The 18,399-nt window shown below is 42.0% G+C and overlaps 1 protein-coding gene across 1 annotated transcript; it reads right to left on the bottom strand.

Moving 5' to 3' along the window:
- Positions 1 to 2,515: 2,515 nt before the first annotated feature.
- On the bottom strand, positions 2,516 to 4,769 carry LOC111882947 (uncharacterized). Its single transcript, XM_023879305.3, has 8 exons — positions 4,550 to 4,769; positions 4,367 to 4,460; positions 4,023 to 4,142; positions 3,886 to 3,934; positions 3,684 to 3,783; positions 3,395 to 3,456; positions 3,075 to 3,133; positions 2,516 to 2,825 (listed from the first exon to the last, which is right to left on the bottom strand). Exons 1-8 carry the CDS (start codon positions 4,699 to 4,701, stop codon positions 2,721 to 2,723), a joined length of 741 nt encoding a protein of 246 aa, XP_023735073.1. The 5' UTR covers positions 4,702 to 4,769; the 3' UTR covers positions 2,516 to 2,720.
- Positions 4,770 to 18,399: the final 13,630 nt, after the last annotated feature.

Raw genomic sequence — 18,399 nt, 5'->3', positions numbered from 1 at the left:
GAGCTAGTAGAGCAGTGGTTCGGAGAGTTGTCGGTCAGCAGCCAGAGGGTTATCAGCAAAGTTCAGCGGTGCAGGTGAGTTTTCCTTGTGTGTGAATGGGTCTACGGCCATAATGCCGGCCCATGTAGTTATGAGTAGGAAGACCCGGGGGTTAGCCCTAGGCACTGTTTGCTAGTATGATATTCAGGGCGAAGGTCCAATGTCGGGCAGGTGCCCAAAGAATGCTTTGCATGATAGAGTATACTTGTTTTCTGTGTGATGCATGTATGTGCCTGGTAGGGAGGTGAGTGTGGGCGAGGTCCCGTATCTCACCAATAGCAGAGTATGGACGGTGTTCCATATCTTATTAGTAGCAGAGCAGGGGCAAGGCCCAAGATAGGTATGGAGTGAGTGTGGGCGGGGTCCCGTATCTCACTTACAGCAGGAGCTTGGATGGGGTTCCATGACTCACTAGTAACAGGATAGGGGCGAGGCCCAAGACAGGCGAGGCCTTAGGACAAGAAGACAGTGGGGTATGTTCAGTTATGTGTTATATGCTATTTTGTACTATGTGGTTAGCGGGCGGGGCCCAAAGACAAGCGGGGCCGAAGAGAAGCATATTTGTATCCGAGCAAGGCTCGAAGCCAGGCGGGGCCATTGTAACGGGTGAGGCCCAAGGTAGGGGCGAGGCCGGAAATAGCGGGCGTGGCCCAATATGTGCAGTATGTGTTTATGTAGGTTATGTGGTAGGTTAGGGAACTCACTAAGCTTCGTGCTTACGGTTTTCAGTTTTGGTTTCAGGTACTTCCGGTAGCGGAGGGAAGAGCTCGGGGTGATCGCATGGCACACACCATTAATGAGACAGCCTAGGATGTTTTACTCTAATGACAAGAATATGTTTTGAATTAATACTCTGAAATTATGTTATGACTTATGATATGGTTTTTATAAATATGGTTTTAGTAATGTTTTTAATGAAATTTTTAGTCGTGATTTTTGGGTCATTACATCATGACATGCTTTTTTAATAGAAACACAAGCACCATTAGAAGTGATGGTAATCAGAAAAGTATAATTCGAGTATTTATGATACATCTTTGTTATTCAACCAAAATGTTCCAATTAACTTGCGTGTTTAGGTTGTGAGATTTTTATGATTTTTGTTTGAGTTGGTGAGATTTTTTTGATTTGTTTTTGGATCTTTAATTTTTTCAATTTGAGTTTAGGTTGGTGTGAAAATAGATGATTACGTTTCCCCCCCCCCCCCCCCCCCCCCCTAAAATTGTAGTTGTTGGACGGTGGTGACATTGTGCGAAGGTGGTGATGGTTGTTGAGGGCTATCGAAGAAGAGAGAGGAATGTAGTGGCGATTAGGATGGAGATGGTGGGGTAGCTTTATATTTTTCTTTAACTAAAAAAGGTTTAAATATTAAAAAAAATCTAAAATAAAATAAAGTGTATAAAAATTGTTTAAATATAAAAATAAAAATATGGAATAAAATAAAATGTACAAAAGTTGTTTTACATAAGTTAAGGACCAACCATACAAGATATTAAAATGGTTTAAGGACCAACCATACAAGATATTAAAATCGGATTAAAAAAATCATAGACTAAACATAAGACTTTTTATAAACTACCATTTATGTAATTTTATAATTGTTTTATCATAAAATGTGTATTGAAACTACCATTGAACAATTTTAAATGAGTTGCACAGTTTAGTCCTGAATTCTCTCTGAGAATTTCATATATGCCCTTCTTAAACATCAAAATATCATATTTACCCAACTTAATTTCTAAATATCATATTTACCCTTTATAAAATTTCTAAATATCATATTTACCCATCATAAAATTTCAAAATATCATATATGTCATTTTAAACATCAAAATATCATATATGCCCTTCTTAAATATCCAAATATCGTATACATACTTTTTAAACATCAAATTAATAATGGTAATATCTAAAATAACCTGTATCTACAACATGATAATAATCAACAACAAAAGCTAAACAATCAAAATATACATTCCATATAGAGGGTTGAAGATGAATCTTTTTGTTTGTCAAAAGGACGACATTGCAACAATTTAGAAGTTCACATTCCATTATTATAGACGTAAGGGTAAAATGGTTAAATTTTTTAATTATTATAATAATTCTAAGGTATAAAGAATGATTATAAAATATTAAAAACATTATAAAAAAAGATTTGGGCAAATATGATGTTTTGAAGGTTTATGAAGGTTAAATATGATATTGAGAAATTAAATTGGGCAAATATGATATTTTGAAGTTTAAGAGAAGCATATATGAAATTCTTCTTAAATTGGTGTCATTTGTTTGTTTATCATTGAATTTTCCCAACATTTTATTTTGCATGCTATCATTATAAAAGCAACATCTTTACCTTCGATGAAGGTAAAACGGTCTTACATGTAACATCATCCTAATGACCTTTTAGAAAGTGAATATTGTTACCAAAAAAACACTTATCAAGACAATCAAAAGGTTAATGGTTCAAATCGCATTGTTGACAAAAGCATAGATTTAGAAATAGAACAGTATGTAAGCCTTTAAGCCGTTCTAAAAAAATACAATCAAACCCTGAAAAAAACATTATTCTAAAGATTGAATACTAGTCATAAGATAATAAAACTTACCAAAATGGTAATTGTTAAAAATTAAAAAAAATTAAAAAATAAAAAAAAAACATAGTGACCTATGTAACCTAGCTAAGCTAGCCGTTTTCTTAGTACAGCTTCAGCACGTTGCTCGAATTTGGGTAGGACCCACTCATGGTGAACTATATCTAGACCATCTTTTTCTGCACCCAAACTCTGCATTTACAGCAAAATCAAAATCAACGTCTATATTTTGAAAAATCTATTTTTACGCTGAAAATTGATTTTTTTCTTTCTATTTGGATCACATACATTTGCTACAATCAGGTAGACTTTTTAAAGTAAGAGTGTTTTGAATATAAAGAAATGGAAGTATGACATTATAATAACAAATCAACTGAAGTATGTTGCTATTTTTACTAAAAAAGGAATAAAAGAGAAACCCCATTCAAATATTTATTATACCTTGGTTGGATCAAAGCCAAATCCACTCATTTGCATCATTCGCTGTGTATCATCAGTAGCTGCATTATTAAATAATAATATTATTTTTTTTTTATAAAACTCAATAGCAAAATAAGGTATTAGTGTCCTCAAGAATAACTGACATGACAGAACATAACAGGTTATACTGTTGTCGTACATTTGACTGATGTAAATTGGACAAAAATTGCAATTATTTGTCTTGCCCAAAAAAGATGAAACAAGGAATAATGGAAAAGACGTAAATGCCCTCCTTTTCCTTAGAGAAGTTGAAAGTGCAATAAAAGAGACTAGTTACTAACCATTTTCCTCTCCCAAAATGAGACTAAACAAGCCTCTTAATCCAAACAGATTAAGGAAGTACCTGATTAATAAAAAGTCAAAAACAAACAATTATGAATTATCATCATAAATTTATAATTTAGTAATAAAAGAAAAGAGGGAAAATATGCAATTATACAGATTAAGGAAGTACCTGATAAATAAAAAGTCAAAAACAAACAATTATGAATTATCATCATAAATTTATAATTTAGTAATAAAAGAAAAGAGGGAAAATATGCAATTTTGAGAAGAAAAATGGCATAATACCATGAGCGACTGCTAACATAGCTGACATCAACAGTACTCAAGTCAATTCCATTCTGTAACATGGATCTAAACCTCTGAGTCAATGGAAAAGGTATCTTTGCTGGATAAACACAGGAATCACCATAACAACAAAGTAAACAAACCAATCAATATCTTAATTCTTATTTTTGAAAAGAATAAATCCTCAAAAAGGGAGCATTACCTGCTACGAACCCCGAAAAGAAGAAGTTAACCCATGCAAAAGTGAGGGTCTAGCCAAGAAGGGAAAGAGGAATAGGATCAGATCCCATTACAAAAAGTATGGTCACTGATTAACGATTTTTAAAACGACATACATACCTGTGGTATGATCATTGAGAGGTTCTTCTTCATCATATCCATTGCCATGTTTGGATCAGAAAGCATTTGTGCCTGTGGATTCTGAGCTTGACCCTTGGGAACATGAAGTAAACCGTTTTCCTGTAAAACCAAGAACAATGTCATCTGAGATTCTTGTTATCATATGCAGTCCCAATAAAATTGAGGCTTTTAATTGGCATTGAAGCTCACAGAACTCATGTGGATTAGGAGATTAGGACATTTTACTGCGACGTGGTATTGAGTTCCCAAACATAGTTATACGAGAATTAGATACAACCAAAAATCAAAGAGAAAACAGTTTTAGATCAAATCAAAAGGCATACCTCATTCGTATAATATATTTTCCGAGCACGAAACGCCTTTGGAGGTATGAAATTAGCAGCTGCTCGTAGGTTTCTGGCCCTAATTATGAGCTGCCTAACAATTTAAAAAGAACAAAATCAAATTCATAGATAGCTTATGGAATATCGCTACATATTCATCGACACAGAAATTTTTTAACTAACCCTTCTTTGATGATTTTGGCATCAGGCAATTGAGTAGTACGCATGAGCTTGGAGACAAAGTAACGAAGTACTCCGATGAGAACCATGACTACCGATAACGGTATGAGCACCCAGTCTCTGATCGCTGTGTCCAACACCAAATCCTCCGCCATTGTTGGTTGATCCGAATCCGATTGCTCCCTCGATCTCTTCTGGTTTTACCCCAAAACTACTGAGTCTTAAACATCAGTGTGTTTGGGTTTATCAGCACCAAATTTTAGAAGTTTCAGTTCATCTAAGCCCAAACAAAAGAGATTAGTTAAGCAACGGTTTGGATTTGGGCCCGGCCCGTTATGACATATGCTTTAGAATTTAGTCATCAGTGCTTACAAAATTACAATGTCATAATTTTATGCTCTATAGATGAAGTTTGATTTATGTAAACGTACTTACGAAATTACAATGTTATAATTTTATGCTCTATAGATGAAATTTGATTTATGTAAACATACACGATAAGATTGGAATATTTATATCATAAATATTAAAATTGTCAATTTTTCTTTCGCATAACAGACACGATTTAATAGTGTTTACATAAAACAAAAACTTGTTTGCACTAAAAAACCAGTTGGAGAAGACGTTAGTACAAGGGTGGATGGAGTCGACCTCAATGTAGAGGAGAAGGCCGCCGGTACCTACGAATCCGAGAAGTGGCAAGGGTCGTTGGTAGGTTGGAGAACATCTCTCTCTCTCTCTCTCTCTCTCTCTCTCTCTCTCTCTCTCTCTCTCTCTCTCTCTCTCCATTGAGCAATCAAACTTTTATTATTATTATTATTATTATTATTATTTACAAAAAAACTCCAATATAAATACATATCTCTAGCTTTAATTCCATTCCATGCCTCTTAATTCCATTCCACACTTCTCTAATTCTATTCCATTTTAATCCAATTCCACTCAAGGTTCTCGTGGCTAATCTAAATCAGACGGTTCTGGCTAAAGAAGCAATCGAAAAAATGAAAATACCAATCAAGATTATTTTATGTTTTGGAAACCTAAAACTCACACTATCCAAAATACACAAAGAAATGATTGGAAAATGAACAGGTAGTTTTGGCTAAGGTGTATGGTGACGCTTCTGAAGATAAGCTATGCGGAAATCAATAGTAGTCAAATGAATTTCACGAGTAGGTTCTAGAACATTTTAATGTTCAAGTGGGAGGTTCAGATCGAACAAGGAACAAGAAGAATTCAAAATGGAAAGATCTTAAAAACAAATGTAACACTTTCAACATTTACAATTGTATGTTGAACAGTCTAGATAGCTGGAGATCTGATGTCGATGTTTTAAAATCAACACAAAGCAAGCATCATAGGCTTATTTATTAGAAATATTTTCCCCATGAAAAAGATTGGGATATGTTGAAAACCCACACAAATTTGTTGTAGGTAAAAAAATTGGTGAAGACTACACTGATGGAATGTGTGTATAATTTAAAAGAAATATGTAACACCCCATTCCTGGTATGCATTTAGTTCAATTAAATATTCATTTTGTAAGAGCTACTCAACGAGTTGGTAGCCCTAACTTGTCGAGTAGATGCCAGATTGGACGTGGGGATTAAATGACCTACTCGGCGAGTTGAGATCCCGACTCGAAGAGTAGGGCCGCCAGGAGGAAACCCTATTTTCGGGGTTTTGCACCTCATTTAAGCCACTTAACTCCCTTTTGGGCCTCCCTTACCAGCCTCCCTGACCTTCAAAACCCTAATTCGTTATGAGCCTCATTCTTGAGAGATTCTTGAAGTTTTGGGTGTGTTTTGTGATATTAAAAGGAGTTGAAAGAGCTTGGAGCCATAAAGCTTGTGGAGAAGATCAAGATCCGGGATTTCATCCATCTTTGGCAACTTTCTGAGGTAAAAAGCTCCTAGCTTGGTAATCCATAACTTAGATCTCTTTTAGTGTTAATTTATGGGTCTTTTGATCTCTTTGAGAAGGATAAGTTACCCTCCATGGGTTGTATGCCAATCAACCCCTTTTTCCTGTGATATTTGGCCTCTAGAATCATAAAAGAGGTCTTGAAGCCATTTTTGTCCAAGTAATGCTCATGTTCATGGATGTATGTTGATATAACTTCAGTTTGGGTCCATTTAAGGTGTGCAAAGCCATCAAGTCTCCAACTTTATATAGATGGACCATGGAACGATTTGGATCTGTATTTTGGAGCCCTAGATTTATGAAATCGTCTGATTAGGTTAGATCTGCAAGGGACTCGACGAGTTCATAGGGGAACTCGACGAGTTCGATCAAGGATCCCAGATGTTGTTCATGAAACTCGGCGATCTGTCAAGGAACTCGACGAGTTGGATCATCTTGTCCTGTAGCACCTGGCTCTTGGTACGTATTTTTGTATTTAACTCTTTTAATGATTTGCAATTTTGGCCTTGGACTCGGCGAGTCGAAGGACTGACTCGCCGAGTAGAAGCGGGATGAGACGCGGAGTTTAAGTTGTGGACTCGGCGAGTCGGGTCCTAGACTCGGCAGCCTCCATCACTCCTTTATGCTCCCAAACAACCCTCACTGAAACCCTAGCCGTTTTTGAAGCAATCTAATCCTTGTTGGTGGATTTTGGTGCTTGTGATCTTAAGAAGGAAGGAGAGAAGCTTGAGGAAGCAAGTAGAGATCAAGGGAACCTGAGTTTGTGCACCTTCTTCAGCTCATTGAAGGTAAAAAGTTGTGACTTTCCTCATTCATTTTGGGGAGGTTTAAGGCTTTTATGAGCTATTTTTTGGTGGCAAACCATGTTTGCAAACATGGTTGGGGGTTTAAGCTTCTGAATCACAACATGAGAGGAGTCACTAGGCAGATTTGGGTTGCTTTTGCACCCATGAAAGGTCCCATGTGTCATATGAGCTTGTTTTATGTTCTTTTGAGCTCAAAGTCCCATGCAAGCACGTAAAGTTTGTAACTTTACATGCTAGATCGATTGTAGAAGCGTGGATCTACCTTTTGATCAAAGGATGTACATCAGAAAGCAAAGATTTAGGGTATGGACGTGACCAACTTGGCGAGTCCATTCTTGGACTCGCCGAGTCTAGGGGGTTCTGTCCCATTCTGTTGAGGGTCGAAAGGACCAAGTTGAGTGTGGAAAGGTTTTAAGGGGGTCTCCGGGGAGTGACCCAACGTTCTGGACTAAGCCATTAATCTAAAAGTTCATGGGACTCGGCGATTGCACGAAGGTGCTCGGCGAGTCCAAGGTAATCTTCTTAGAACTCGACGAGTTGTTCATCAACCCGGCGAGTCGAGGACAGAACGTGTTCATCGGATGAAGATTAACTCGACTAGTTGTTCATACAACTCGGCGAGTCAGATGAAGGACCATTGAGTATCAGTTAGGAAGTGAACTCGTCGAGTCAATGCCTAACTCGACGAGTAGAGACGGGAGTAAGGTCAGTCGACCAGATATGGACTCTGTAACGTCCTAAAATTCGTACCAAAAAATTTCTTTAAATCATTACCAAAACCATATTCATAAAAACATATCATAAGTCATAACATGGATTCATAGCATCATTTCCAAAACATATTTACATTATCAGAGTAAAACATCCCAGGCAGACTAATCAATGGTGTGTGCCATGCGATCACCCCGAGCTCTTCCCTCCGCTACCGGAAGTACCTGAAACCAAAACTGAAAACCATAAGCACAAAGCTTAGTGAGTTTCCCAACCTACCACATACCCTGCATAAACACATACAGCATATACTGGGCCACGCCCGCTACAACGGCCCCGCCGCTCCAGGCCCCGCCCGGCTACGAGCCCCACTCGGATACAGATCTATTTCACTTAGGCCTCGCCTGTCCCTGGGCCTCGCCCGCTAACGTATACTAACACATAAGCATATCACAAATACATAAGCTAACATATACTAGTAAATCTGTCATGAGGCCTCGCCTAGCTTGGGCCTCACCCTTGCCCTGCTACTGATGAGTCATGGAACCCCGTCCACGCTCCTACTGATAGTGAGATACGGGCCCAGCCCACACTCACTCTTTCCCTAACTTGGGCCTCTCCCCTGTTCTGCTACTAATGAGATGTGCAACACCGTCCACACTCTGCTACTGGTGAGATACGGGACCTCGCCCACACTCACCTCCCTACCAGGCACATACATGTATCACACAGACAACAAGTATAACTATCATATAAACCATTCCCTGGGCACCCTCCCGCTATCCTTGGACCTTGGTCATGAATATTATTCTAGCATACTGCGCCTAGGGCTAACCCCCGGGTCTTCCTACTCATAACTACATGGGCCGGCATTATGGCCGTAGACCCATTCACACAAAGGGGAAACTCACCTCCTACTGTTGAACTTGCTGGTAACCCCTCTGGATGCTGACCGCCAATTCCCTGAACCGTTGCTCCACTAACTCCTCGAGCTACGAATAACCAAAACATATATCACTTAGCTTAACTGATTTCCAAAAGTCAACTAAGTCAACTCTGGTCAAAGTCAACCTGCCAGGTCAACCCTACTTGCGGAGTCTGCCTACTGACTCACCGAGTTCATTAGCTCAGAATCCTTTCATTCGCGACTTGACTCGCGGAGTCAGCCCCTGACTCGCCGAGTCTACCAATTTTCGGGTCCTGACCTGTCCAACTCACTGAGTCCCCACTCAACTCATTGATCCGAGTCTTAACTCGAAGGGTTTGGGGTTTCGCGACTTGACTCGCTGAGTCCAAGAACAGACTCACCGAGTCCAAGGCAATCTTCAACAGACTCGCCGAGTTGTTCTTCCAACTCGTCGAGTTCCTGCCTATCTTCATCCAACTCGCCGAGTCCACCCATGTGACTCGCCGAGTTGCTTCCGCTCTTAATCCATATAGTGGCTTTTCGAGCCATGCTCGGGCTCCAAACTGTAGATCCACTCTTCCCAAGTCTATTCCTCACGTAAAGTTGCAAACTTTACGTGAAACCAAAGATATATGGGCTTAAAACACTCTAGGGCTAGGGCTTGGGGCAAAGATGCTTTACCAACACACCAAACACTGATACTTTATGGGTCTCTAGGCCAAGACACACCTAGAGCTGAAGGGATCCATCTTGAGGACGTCCACATCCCGAAATGCATCATACTTGGTCCAAAATCTCATAAGGAGGGACATGAAGAATCCTAACAAATAACAAGACAAGGAAGGAGCTTGGTTACCAAAATGAGCAGCAAAAGAGATGAATCTTCTGGATCCACAAATTTCCTCTTGAACCCTCAACTCCTTCTTCTCCTTCTAGGCTTCAAGAACACTCAAAATCCTTCAATATTGGCTCACACACTCAAAGAGAACACTAGGGTTTCGCGGGATAACTTCTGGACAATGGGTGCTACAAATGAGGCTGATAGAAGGAGAATGAGATGTTTAAATAGTGCACAAAGTCCCGGATTTAGGGTTTCCCTCTTCAGACTGTACTCGCCGAGTCCTCTTTGCCAACTCACCGAGTCGGCTACTTAATCGATCCCTCGGATCCCGCTTCGACTCGCCGAGTCCCTCCCTGGACTCGACGAGCTGAACCTTTGACTTAGGGTTTTCCTTTCCTTTCTTGGTCTTTCTGATTATGGGTGTTACAACTCTCGCCCACTTAAACTAAACTTCATCCTCGAAGTTTCTCTACGACCAACCCTCCTGCAATCTGCCTTCAACACTCTTCTTGGGAAGACCTAACACCCGCTAACTACCTCCACTAGCTTTCTGCCCGGTTATTCTGACTATCATTAATCCTTAAGGATAATAATCTCGGGTCAAACCTGACCCTGAACATTCTGGGAACAAAACTTACTCTACTGACAATCCTTCTGGTACTCCTCGAGTACTTATGTTAGACATCCTAGGGGTTCACCCCCCCTTCTTTCCTTGTGCGTTTTCTGGACTTCCCAAGGCAACATTCCAAATACCTACCTCTGCCAATGTGAAGGTCCTAACCTTCACCGAATCCATCACTCTCGCTACTTCCAGTACGGGCCATAACCGCCAGTATCCACTGGACACTTCTCACTACTGTAACTTGGTGTTGAGCACCCCTCGATAAACTAACTGAATTCCACCATAGACTGCTTACCATCACTGCTACTGACCGAAAATTTCTGCTGCCCCTTATCTGCCTTCGGGATGAACCGAGACCACCCTGGTCCTTATTGATCTATCAATATCTGGATTACCGGCTCCCATCGGTCTCTAGCCCCAAAACAAACTTCTTGTCGCTCCTAGCGACTTCCGAGGAAACTTAGGCTACCTAATACCGCCCCCTTCTACTTTACCATTCTGGCGCTACAAGTCCTGGGATCCTCGATCCCCTAACTTGACCCTAAGGTCCTAACTAGGTCCCACCTGTGCTACTACAAGCTCACGAGCCTCGCCCACGGGTCTCACCCGAACCATACTACTGAGCAACCCTACTCTCAGGTCTCATCTACATTGATACTCACCTACGGGCCTTGCCCACGGGTGCCACCCAACTACATCCTGGAGCGGCCTCTCCCAAGGTCTCACCTCTCTAGGCTATACAGGCAAGCTCCCTACTGTTCTCAGCCACTACTCATTCTTGATCCCTACCTGATCAAAGAGATAAGGGCCTCGCCCTAACTCCGCTAACGAAGCTACTAGGGAATGATACGGCTTGCTCGTAGTCTTACAACACCTTCCACCACTGACCGCTGGTGAATGCTACGGCTGCCCCGTAGTCTTACAACACTTTCCACCACTGACTGCTAGTGAGTGCTACGGCTGCCCCGTAGTCTTACAACACTTTCCACCATTGACTGCTAGTGAGTGCTACGGCTGCCCCGTAGTCTTACAACACTTTCCACCACTGACTGCTAGTGAGTGCTATGGCTGCCCCGTAGTCTTACAACACTTTCCACTACTGACTGCTAAAAAGAAAGCATCCCATGCCATCAATTCCCAAGATCCTCATTCTAACTCACCCGAGTCCTACAGGCGATCCTCCAACCTGAATTCCCAACCATTTACTAACCATCACAATTACACGGACTAATCCATTGGGAGTTTCTCAAACTCCCAACCCTGGACCCCTCAGCCCATCAATCGATGTGCCACTTCCATTCCTTCTTTGCGGCCGCGTACTCATTCTGGATCTGCGTGCTCATACCCTTGTACACTCGGAGGGTTCTCCCCCAATTTGATCCTGCTTATACCTCGCTGCTCAATGCTTGAGAAGAATTCCCAATCTTCTCTACTATCCCGAAATCGATTTGTTGACAACCCAAGCTTGCCACAACTAGGGATCTAACTAATTTGTTACCCGATAACACCTTCCTGAATCTAGCGGGACACTACTGAGTCCCACATAAGCATGCTATAGCTACTGCATTCTAGGTGACTCGCTCTAAAAGGGCACAACCCCTAACTATCATTATACTAACCCAGGCATGCAGATGGCATATAACTAAATCACAAGCAAGCCACACAATTCTGAAATACTTATATCCATAACGATGTTGAACCATAACAATATAATCATGAATACAAATCAACAAGGAAATAAAAGATACGCACCTGCAACATCCGGCGTTGCTTGCGCCTCCATGGTAGTCATCTGAAAAGCCCTTCCTCCTACTGCAGGCGCCTCCGCTCGGCCCTGACGGCCATCTATGATCCTCAAAGTTGCAGGGGCAGGTGCCATCACCCGTCCTGCTGAAAGCAAACTGGGACACTGGGCCTTCTTGTGGCCCCGCTGACTGTAGTGAAAACATATTAGGTCGGATCCCTAAGTGGTGGTCGCAGTACAATCTCGGCTAAAATGACCCGTTCGACCGCACTTGAAGCAGCCAGACTCACCACCACCCCCACTCCTGCACGCACCCTCGTGTGTCCTGCCACACTTGCCGCATCGGCTGCGGTCTTGATAATCCCTCGATCTCGAATCCGACCCTTTGGGCCTTTTGCCCGATCATGTGGCTGTCTGAACCCCATTCGACTTCCTCTTCCGGATCTGCTCCAAATCGATCTCTCTCACCCCCAGCTCATGCGATCATATCCTCTAGTGTTTTGCAGCTGGAATTGCTCATAAACTGCCTGATGTCATCCCACAACATCTCGTGATACCGGGCCTTTTTCATCTCCTTGTCCGCGACATACTGCGGAACAAGAAGGGCCCTCTCCCTGAACTTAGCGGTGATCTCCGCCACAGTCTTAGTAGTCTGCGTCAAATCCTGAAACTCCCATGCCAGCTGCGGCACCTCAATAATCAGTGAAAACTCAACCCTGAACCTGGCCGAGAAATCACTCCATATCATCGCGTCCAACGCGGCATCATCGCCAATGGCGTGACCAACCTCCTCCCACCAATCCCTCACTCTGTCCTTCAGAAGACAGGAGGTGAGTCTAACCTTGTCCCCCTCAGGACACCGGCTCGTACGGAACACGTTGGCAACATCGGCCAACCACCTGCAGCTAGCGATGGGGTCCCTAGCCCCATGATAATCTGGTGCTCCGCAAGCTTTAAACTCTCGGAATGTCATAGTACGCGCTCCCATCAAAGCCATTATCTCGGTACTGATGAGTTGAAAAACTCTTTGATCGTTTAGATCTTACACAGGTTAATCAGAATAATGCAAACAAAATAACAAACAAGAGAATGAATCAAAAATGAGCTGAATGATTCAACAGATTCACGCCTCAGCAGAGCTCGATGAAGAACTTCCACTGTAGAGGCTTTTAGGGTTACAATCGATAAAAATAGTGATCGCTTTGAATGATCGACTAAACAGCTACGTACAAAGATGCATGCAAGCATCTATAAATACTAAACCCTAATAATTAAATCACAGATGGACAGGCCCAATCCGGATACAAAACTGGGCTAAGGACCGAGCCCAAGACGCAACACATAATGGACCCAACAATCTCCCCCTTTGCGTCAATTGGGGCGAGACTCTACTTTGGCTTACTGGATCCTGCTGCATCAACCTTCTTCATGGTTTTTAACAGGCAAGGAATGAGGGCAAGAATAGTTCGTCGGAAATGAATGTACCAGTGGACCATGTCATTGAAGTATTTCTTATCACCTTCAGAATTTTTCTTACACCGATTGATAATCCCTAGAACATGCTCCAGACACGAAGTGGTGTAAAGATGTTTGTCAGCCAAAGCGAACAGACATTTCTGGCCTTCTTTCCTGGTGAACATAACCGAGTTTCGCTTCGGATCAATCCTCCCCATCTGCATTTTATTCAGATCACTTGCAGAACCGACTGGGGAGAGGGTGGGCATCTTTCTAAGTACATTAGCGATTTCCTGATCCATCTTGGCAACCTCCATGATATAACAAACCAACATCCTCTTGAAGTGATCTATGATTGGCCCATATTTAGTTTCATTAGTGAGGAGGATGTTATGCAGGATGATCCAATCGTGAGGATTTAGGTTAGGAAGATCAGCAAGAGAAATGGCATGTTCGGCTTTTTTTGACCCCCTCAAGACTTTGAATCTGACGTTCGTGAAGTTACCCTCCCGAAAGGGTTTGAGGACCCGAATGTTGACAATCTTCTGTGCACTCCACGTCTGATACTGAGGCTGAGAAAACCTCAGATAGAAATCAATAAGATCCCTATCAACCTTCGGGTGAGGATGAGGGACTTCAGGTATGTGGGAAAATGCATGAAATATAAATGCCTTTCGGGTCAATGGCATGTCGAATTGAGAGGCAATAGAATTAGCCTTGTTTAAAGAGATCACAGGTTCAAGCCAGAGGATGCGGGGGGACTCGATAGCTTCTTTGACAAGCTTCTCAAGAGTCGATGGAGGGAATAGGGTTTTTCGACTTTCAAGGAGATCATGAGCCTCCTTCATCCTCCTTTCATTTGCTTTGGCCTCGCTAGCAATCCGAGCATTCATGTTCAGTTCCTTGTCCCTGGCTTGTTTCTTCAAAATATCAGCAATGGTTTCTTTGTCTTCGTCTCCATCACTGTCATTGAGAACCTTTTTGCCTTTGTCTTGAGCACCCAAACCTGATGCATGACCAGTTGTTGGTGGTTCGGTTGCTTTAGTTGGAACTGATGAAGAAATAGGAGGTGGTTGGGATTGAGCTGTGGAAATAGGAGGAGGTTGAGATTGATTACTGCCCTTTGAAGCTCCTTCTCCCCCTTGTTTTGGATGGATCACTTACTCAGGAAGCCCCTCAAGTTTGCTAAGCATGGCAAGGGTAGGAGCAAGTTTCTCAGCAAGAGTTCCCCTCACTGAGTAGTTGAGAATCAGGTCATGCGCTTCAATGATGTTCGAGAGGGCTCCGTGGACATCCGAAACACAACTCTTAATTACAGCACGCTCGGATCGAAGAGAATCAACCTCCTTCTTAGTTTGGGAAAGTTGAAGACTCTTGAGTTTTAGCACAGTTGTTTTGCGTGCAAGCGCATCCATCACAGAATTTTCTGTGGCAAGGTCTTCTTGGAGCTTTGTCAGGCGATCCTCAACGGTTGTCTGGAAGGATTTGTTGTCAGCTTCAAGGGTCTGACGAAGAATGGCGAAGTGGTGCTGTTATGTTTCAAAGGAAGTAGCCAGCTTCTCAACAACCGAATTAATCTTCGCTACATTAGATTCGGCTGCCCCCTGCAAAGACTCCAAAAATAGGGTAGCATCTCGAAATAGTTTTTCGACTTTTTCGGTTGCAGCAGCACAAGCCTTTGTTGATGCATCTATAGCAACAGTAGCAGAGTTGATGGAGGCTTCGTGTGCCTTGGTGAAAGTTTCGACCATCCCCTGAATGGAAGCTTTCGTGATATGGGACCGAGAGGAGGAGGAAGAAGCGACGAGATTATCAATCTTCTCATGAAGTTCCTTGATGTGCTTTTTGGTGACAGGAGCATCATCATCATCATCACTCTGAACCTGGTAGGGAATGTAGTAAACTGAATCGAAAGTCATATCTTCCCCTCCTAGAAATATCTCGGTTTCGGCTGAGTGATTGGGAGATAAAGGCGATGGTGGAGGTTCGGTTGTGGGAGTAGGTTCGGGTGTGGAAGTGGGTTCGGTTGCAGGTGTGTGTTCGGGTGCTGAAGTATGATCCCCCGTATTAGATACGTTGGTTCGAACTCCAGTGGTTGTTGTTTTTGTGGCTTCAGAGAAAATGAGAGGTGGTATAGGAATAGAAGTGGGTGGAATATAAGTAGAGGAAGTTATGGGGGGAATGGAAGTAGAGATAGTGATAGGTGGAGAAGAGATAGGTTTGATTGTAACAGGTACCTCATGTGAAGGCGAACGGGGAGGAGAGTCGCCTCGAACCGACTCCTCTGATGTTTTCTTCTTCTTCGGTGGAGGTGATTGGTCTGCCTTTGATGATTTTCTCTTCTTAGGAGTAGGGCCTTTCGCCCCTTTGACCACTTTCTTTCCTTTCCCTTTCTCTGGTTTCTTGCCCCTGGTAGCAAGTTTGTCTGCGTCGTTGATGGAATGAAGCATCTCTGCAGTCAGCTCTCTCGGACCCGAAAGAGGAAACTCCTTGTAGGTCTTGATGATGTGGCTCTCCGCTGATACACAAGCATACATGGACTCAGAAATTGAGCCAACAATGATGAACTTGGAGGGATCAGTAACGATGATCTTTGTAGTGTGGAACACGCCAATTGAGGAGAGTGGAGAAGTGGCCACAGTGGGGACATGATACTTGTCCATTGCCCATTTGGTGACAAGCGTCCAGAACCTGGCATAGGAGATTTTAGTGTGTCGAGAAGTAGAGGCGAGGCTTTGAATCAACTGCTGCCAGAGATCCGAGCCATAGTCGTGGTTGATCCCATTGTACAACCCATAAAGAATTGTCATGAACAAGCGACTGGCCCCATCAGAACCTGCACTCCTCTCAGATAAACCTTTGAAAAAAATGGTGAAGAAGCCGTTCCATTGAGGAGGAAGACATGACTTCTAGAACTTCGTGACAGTAGTAAGGGTTTCAGTGTAACCCATGTTGTAAAACATGGAAAATAATTGACCCACAGAGATCGAATCAGGGTTAACCCTCGATTCATCATGTTCAAACCCTAGAAGCCAGCAAAATCGCTGCTTTGAGATGGAGGTTTTGGTGTCAAGGATGTCGAAGTAGATGCGATCAACAGATTTGTCGTAGTGAGTTGTGGAGAAAATCTGGGATAGACATTCCATAGGCACAATTTCAACCTTGGAGAGTGCGAGAACCGGTGGAGAATATTTGAGACACTCCACTATGGGATACATGAAGGCATCATAGGAGATTGGGGTGAGGTCGATGACCAAGCTTTGCTGAGTTCTGATTGGGAGAATGTTGGATGTTTCGTGAACAGAGGAGGAATCCGCCATTGTTGAACGCTTCGAAGAAGAAGATGAACAGTAGGAGAAAAACCGCCTTTGTTGGTGCTCAGAAATTTAGGTTGTAGTAAAGAGGTAAAACAACTAGGGTTTAACCCTTTATACCGGGTATGGAGGTGAGAGAGAAATTCGCCCCCAAATCCTCTTGAAATGCGAAACGGTTCCTGAATTGATTGAAACGTGACAGTTTGCAACCCCGATGATTACGCATGAGAGAGAAAATCATTTCCGTTTAGCTCGCCTTCCCACCAAATCCCTTTTTGAATTCTTGAAACCTTTTAATCTCCTGGCTAAGTCATCATCGAATCTTTTAAATGAGCTGTCATAATTAAATAAAATCAAGGACTTAGAAAAACCAAAGCATCCCCTTGTTGAGTATATCATTAAGAACCGGAGCTACATAAAGGAAAGTAGCGTGTAGAGAACCGAACCAGACTTTTGGAAATTCAAAAAGATTTTCGTGCATAGAGTTTCAAAGATAAAGAAATAAAGCAACATCTATGTGGGAAATTGTGATGTCAATATAGACACAAAACAGTGGATCCCGGGCACGAATCTCTTCCTTCAAAGTCAAGAGAGACTTTAAAGTGTCTGTGTGGTTTCCCGTTGAATTACGATCAAGCACTTGTTAAGAAGTGTTGAAAGGCATCTTTTGATGAGGCTTAGAAGGGTGGCTTTCGCTTCAGTTCAGAATTCCGGATCTTGACATAAGACCGAAATCGAACGAAGTACCTGTGAGACCGATGTGGTCTGTTGAACAAGTAGGTTTGGACTATATTCAGTGACTTGTTGGAAATGTTTGGTGTGAAATCTCAAAAAAAATTTAAAACTGGATTCTATGGGAAGAAATGTTATGGTTTGTAACAATTTCATAACAATCACACAAAAAGAAAAATAGAGATTTCATGGTACAACCACTTGGGTGGTTTCGTTAATTCATGGATGAAAGATAGAGCAAATTTAATTGTTCACCGTCAATTCATAGTGGGTATTGAATTTTAGGTTTCACTTAGCACGTAGTGACACAAAGCTAAGATCATAAACACAGAGATTTTGTAACCATAAACCTCAGTGGTTATTTCTGAGAGTCTCAAGGGTTACATTTATGAACCGAAATATGATGGAGAAAAATGTTTGAGGTGTTGTAAAGAAACCAAAGTACCTCTGCTATAAAAAGAATGACCAACCAGAAAACTCTTAACTCATATGAGAAAAGAGTAAGGTAGCTCATGATTAGAATAAATTTAACAGCCTAATTGGGAAGACGAGGTTTGTATATACCCAGTCAATAAGGCTTTATTCAAAATCAGTTGAGGCTCTGGACAACATGCAACAACATGCTTCTAGGGACACTTAGCTAGTATAAAGTGTGAGAATGATACCTGCCCCATCGATATTCCAGAAACTGTTAACATAAACAGAAGTAGAGACAAAAGAAAGAAATTTTTTTTTTGGAATTTTGATATTTTTGTAAAGAGAAAAACAAAACAAACCAAACAAATTTTTTTTTAACCG

This window comes from Lactuca sativa, chromosome 1 (genome assembly GCF_002870075.4).
Source record: "Lactuca sativa cultivar Salinas chromosome 1, Lsat_Salinas_v11, whole genome shotgun sequence".
In the NCBI taxonomy this organism is placed as follows: domain Eukaryota; kingdom Viridiplantae; phylum Streptophyta; class Magnoliopsida; order Asterales; family Asteraceae; genus Lactuca; species Lactuca sativa.
Note: the sequence above shows the minus strand (reverse complement) of the source record. Positions and strands in the feature narration are given on the sequence as shown.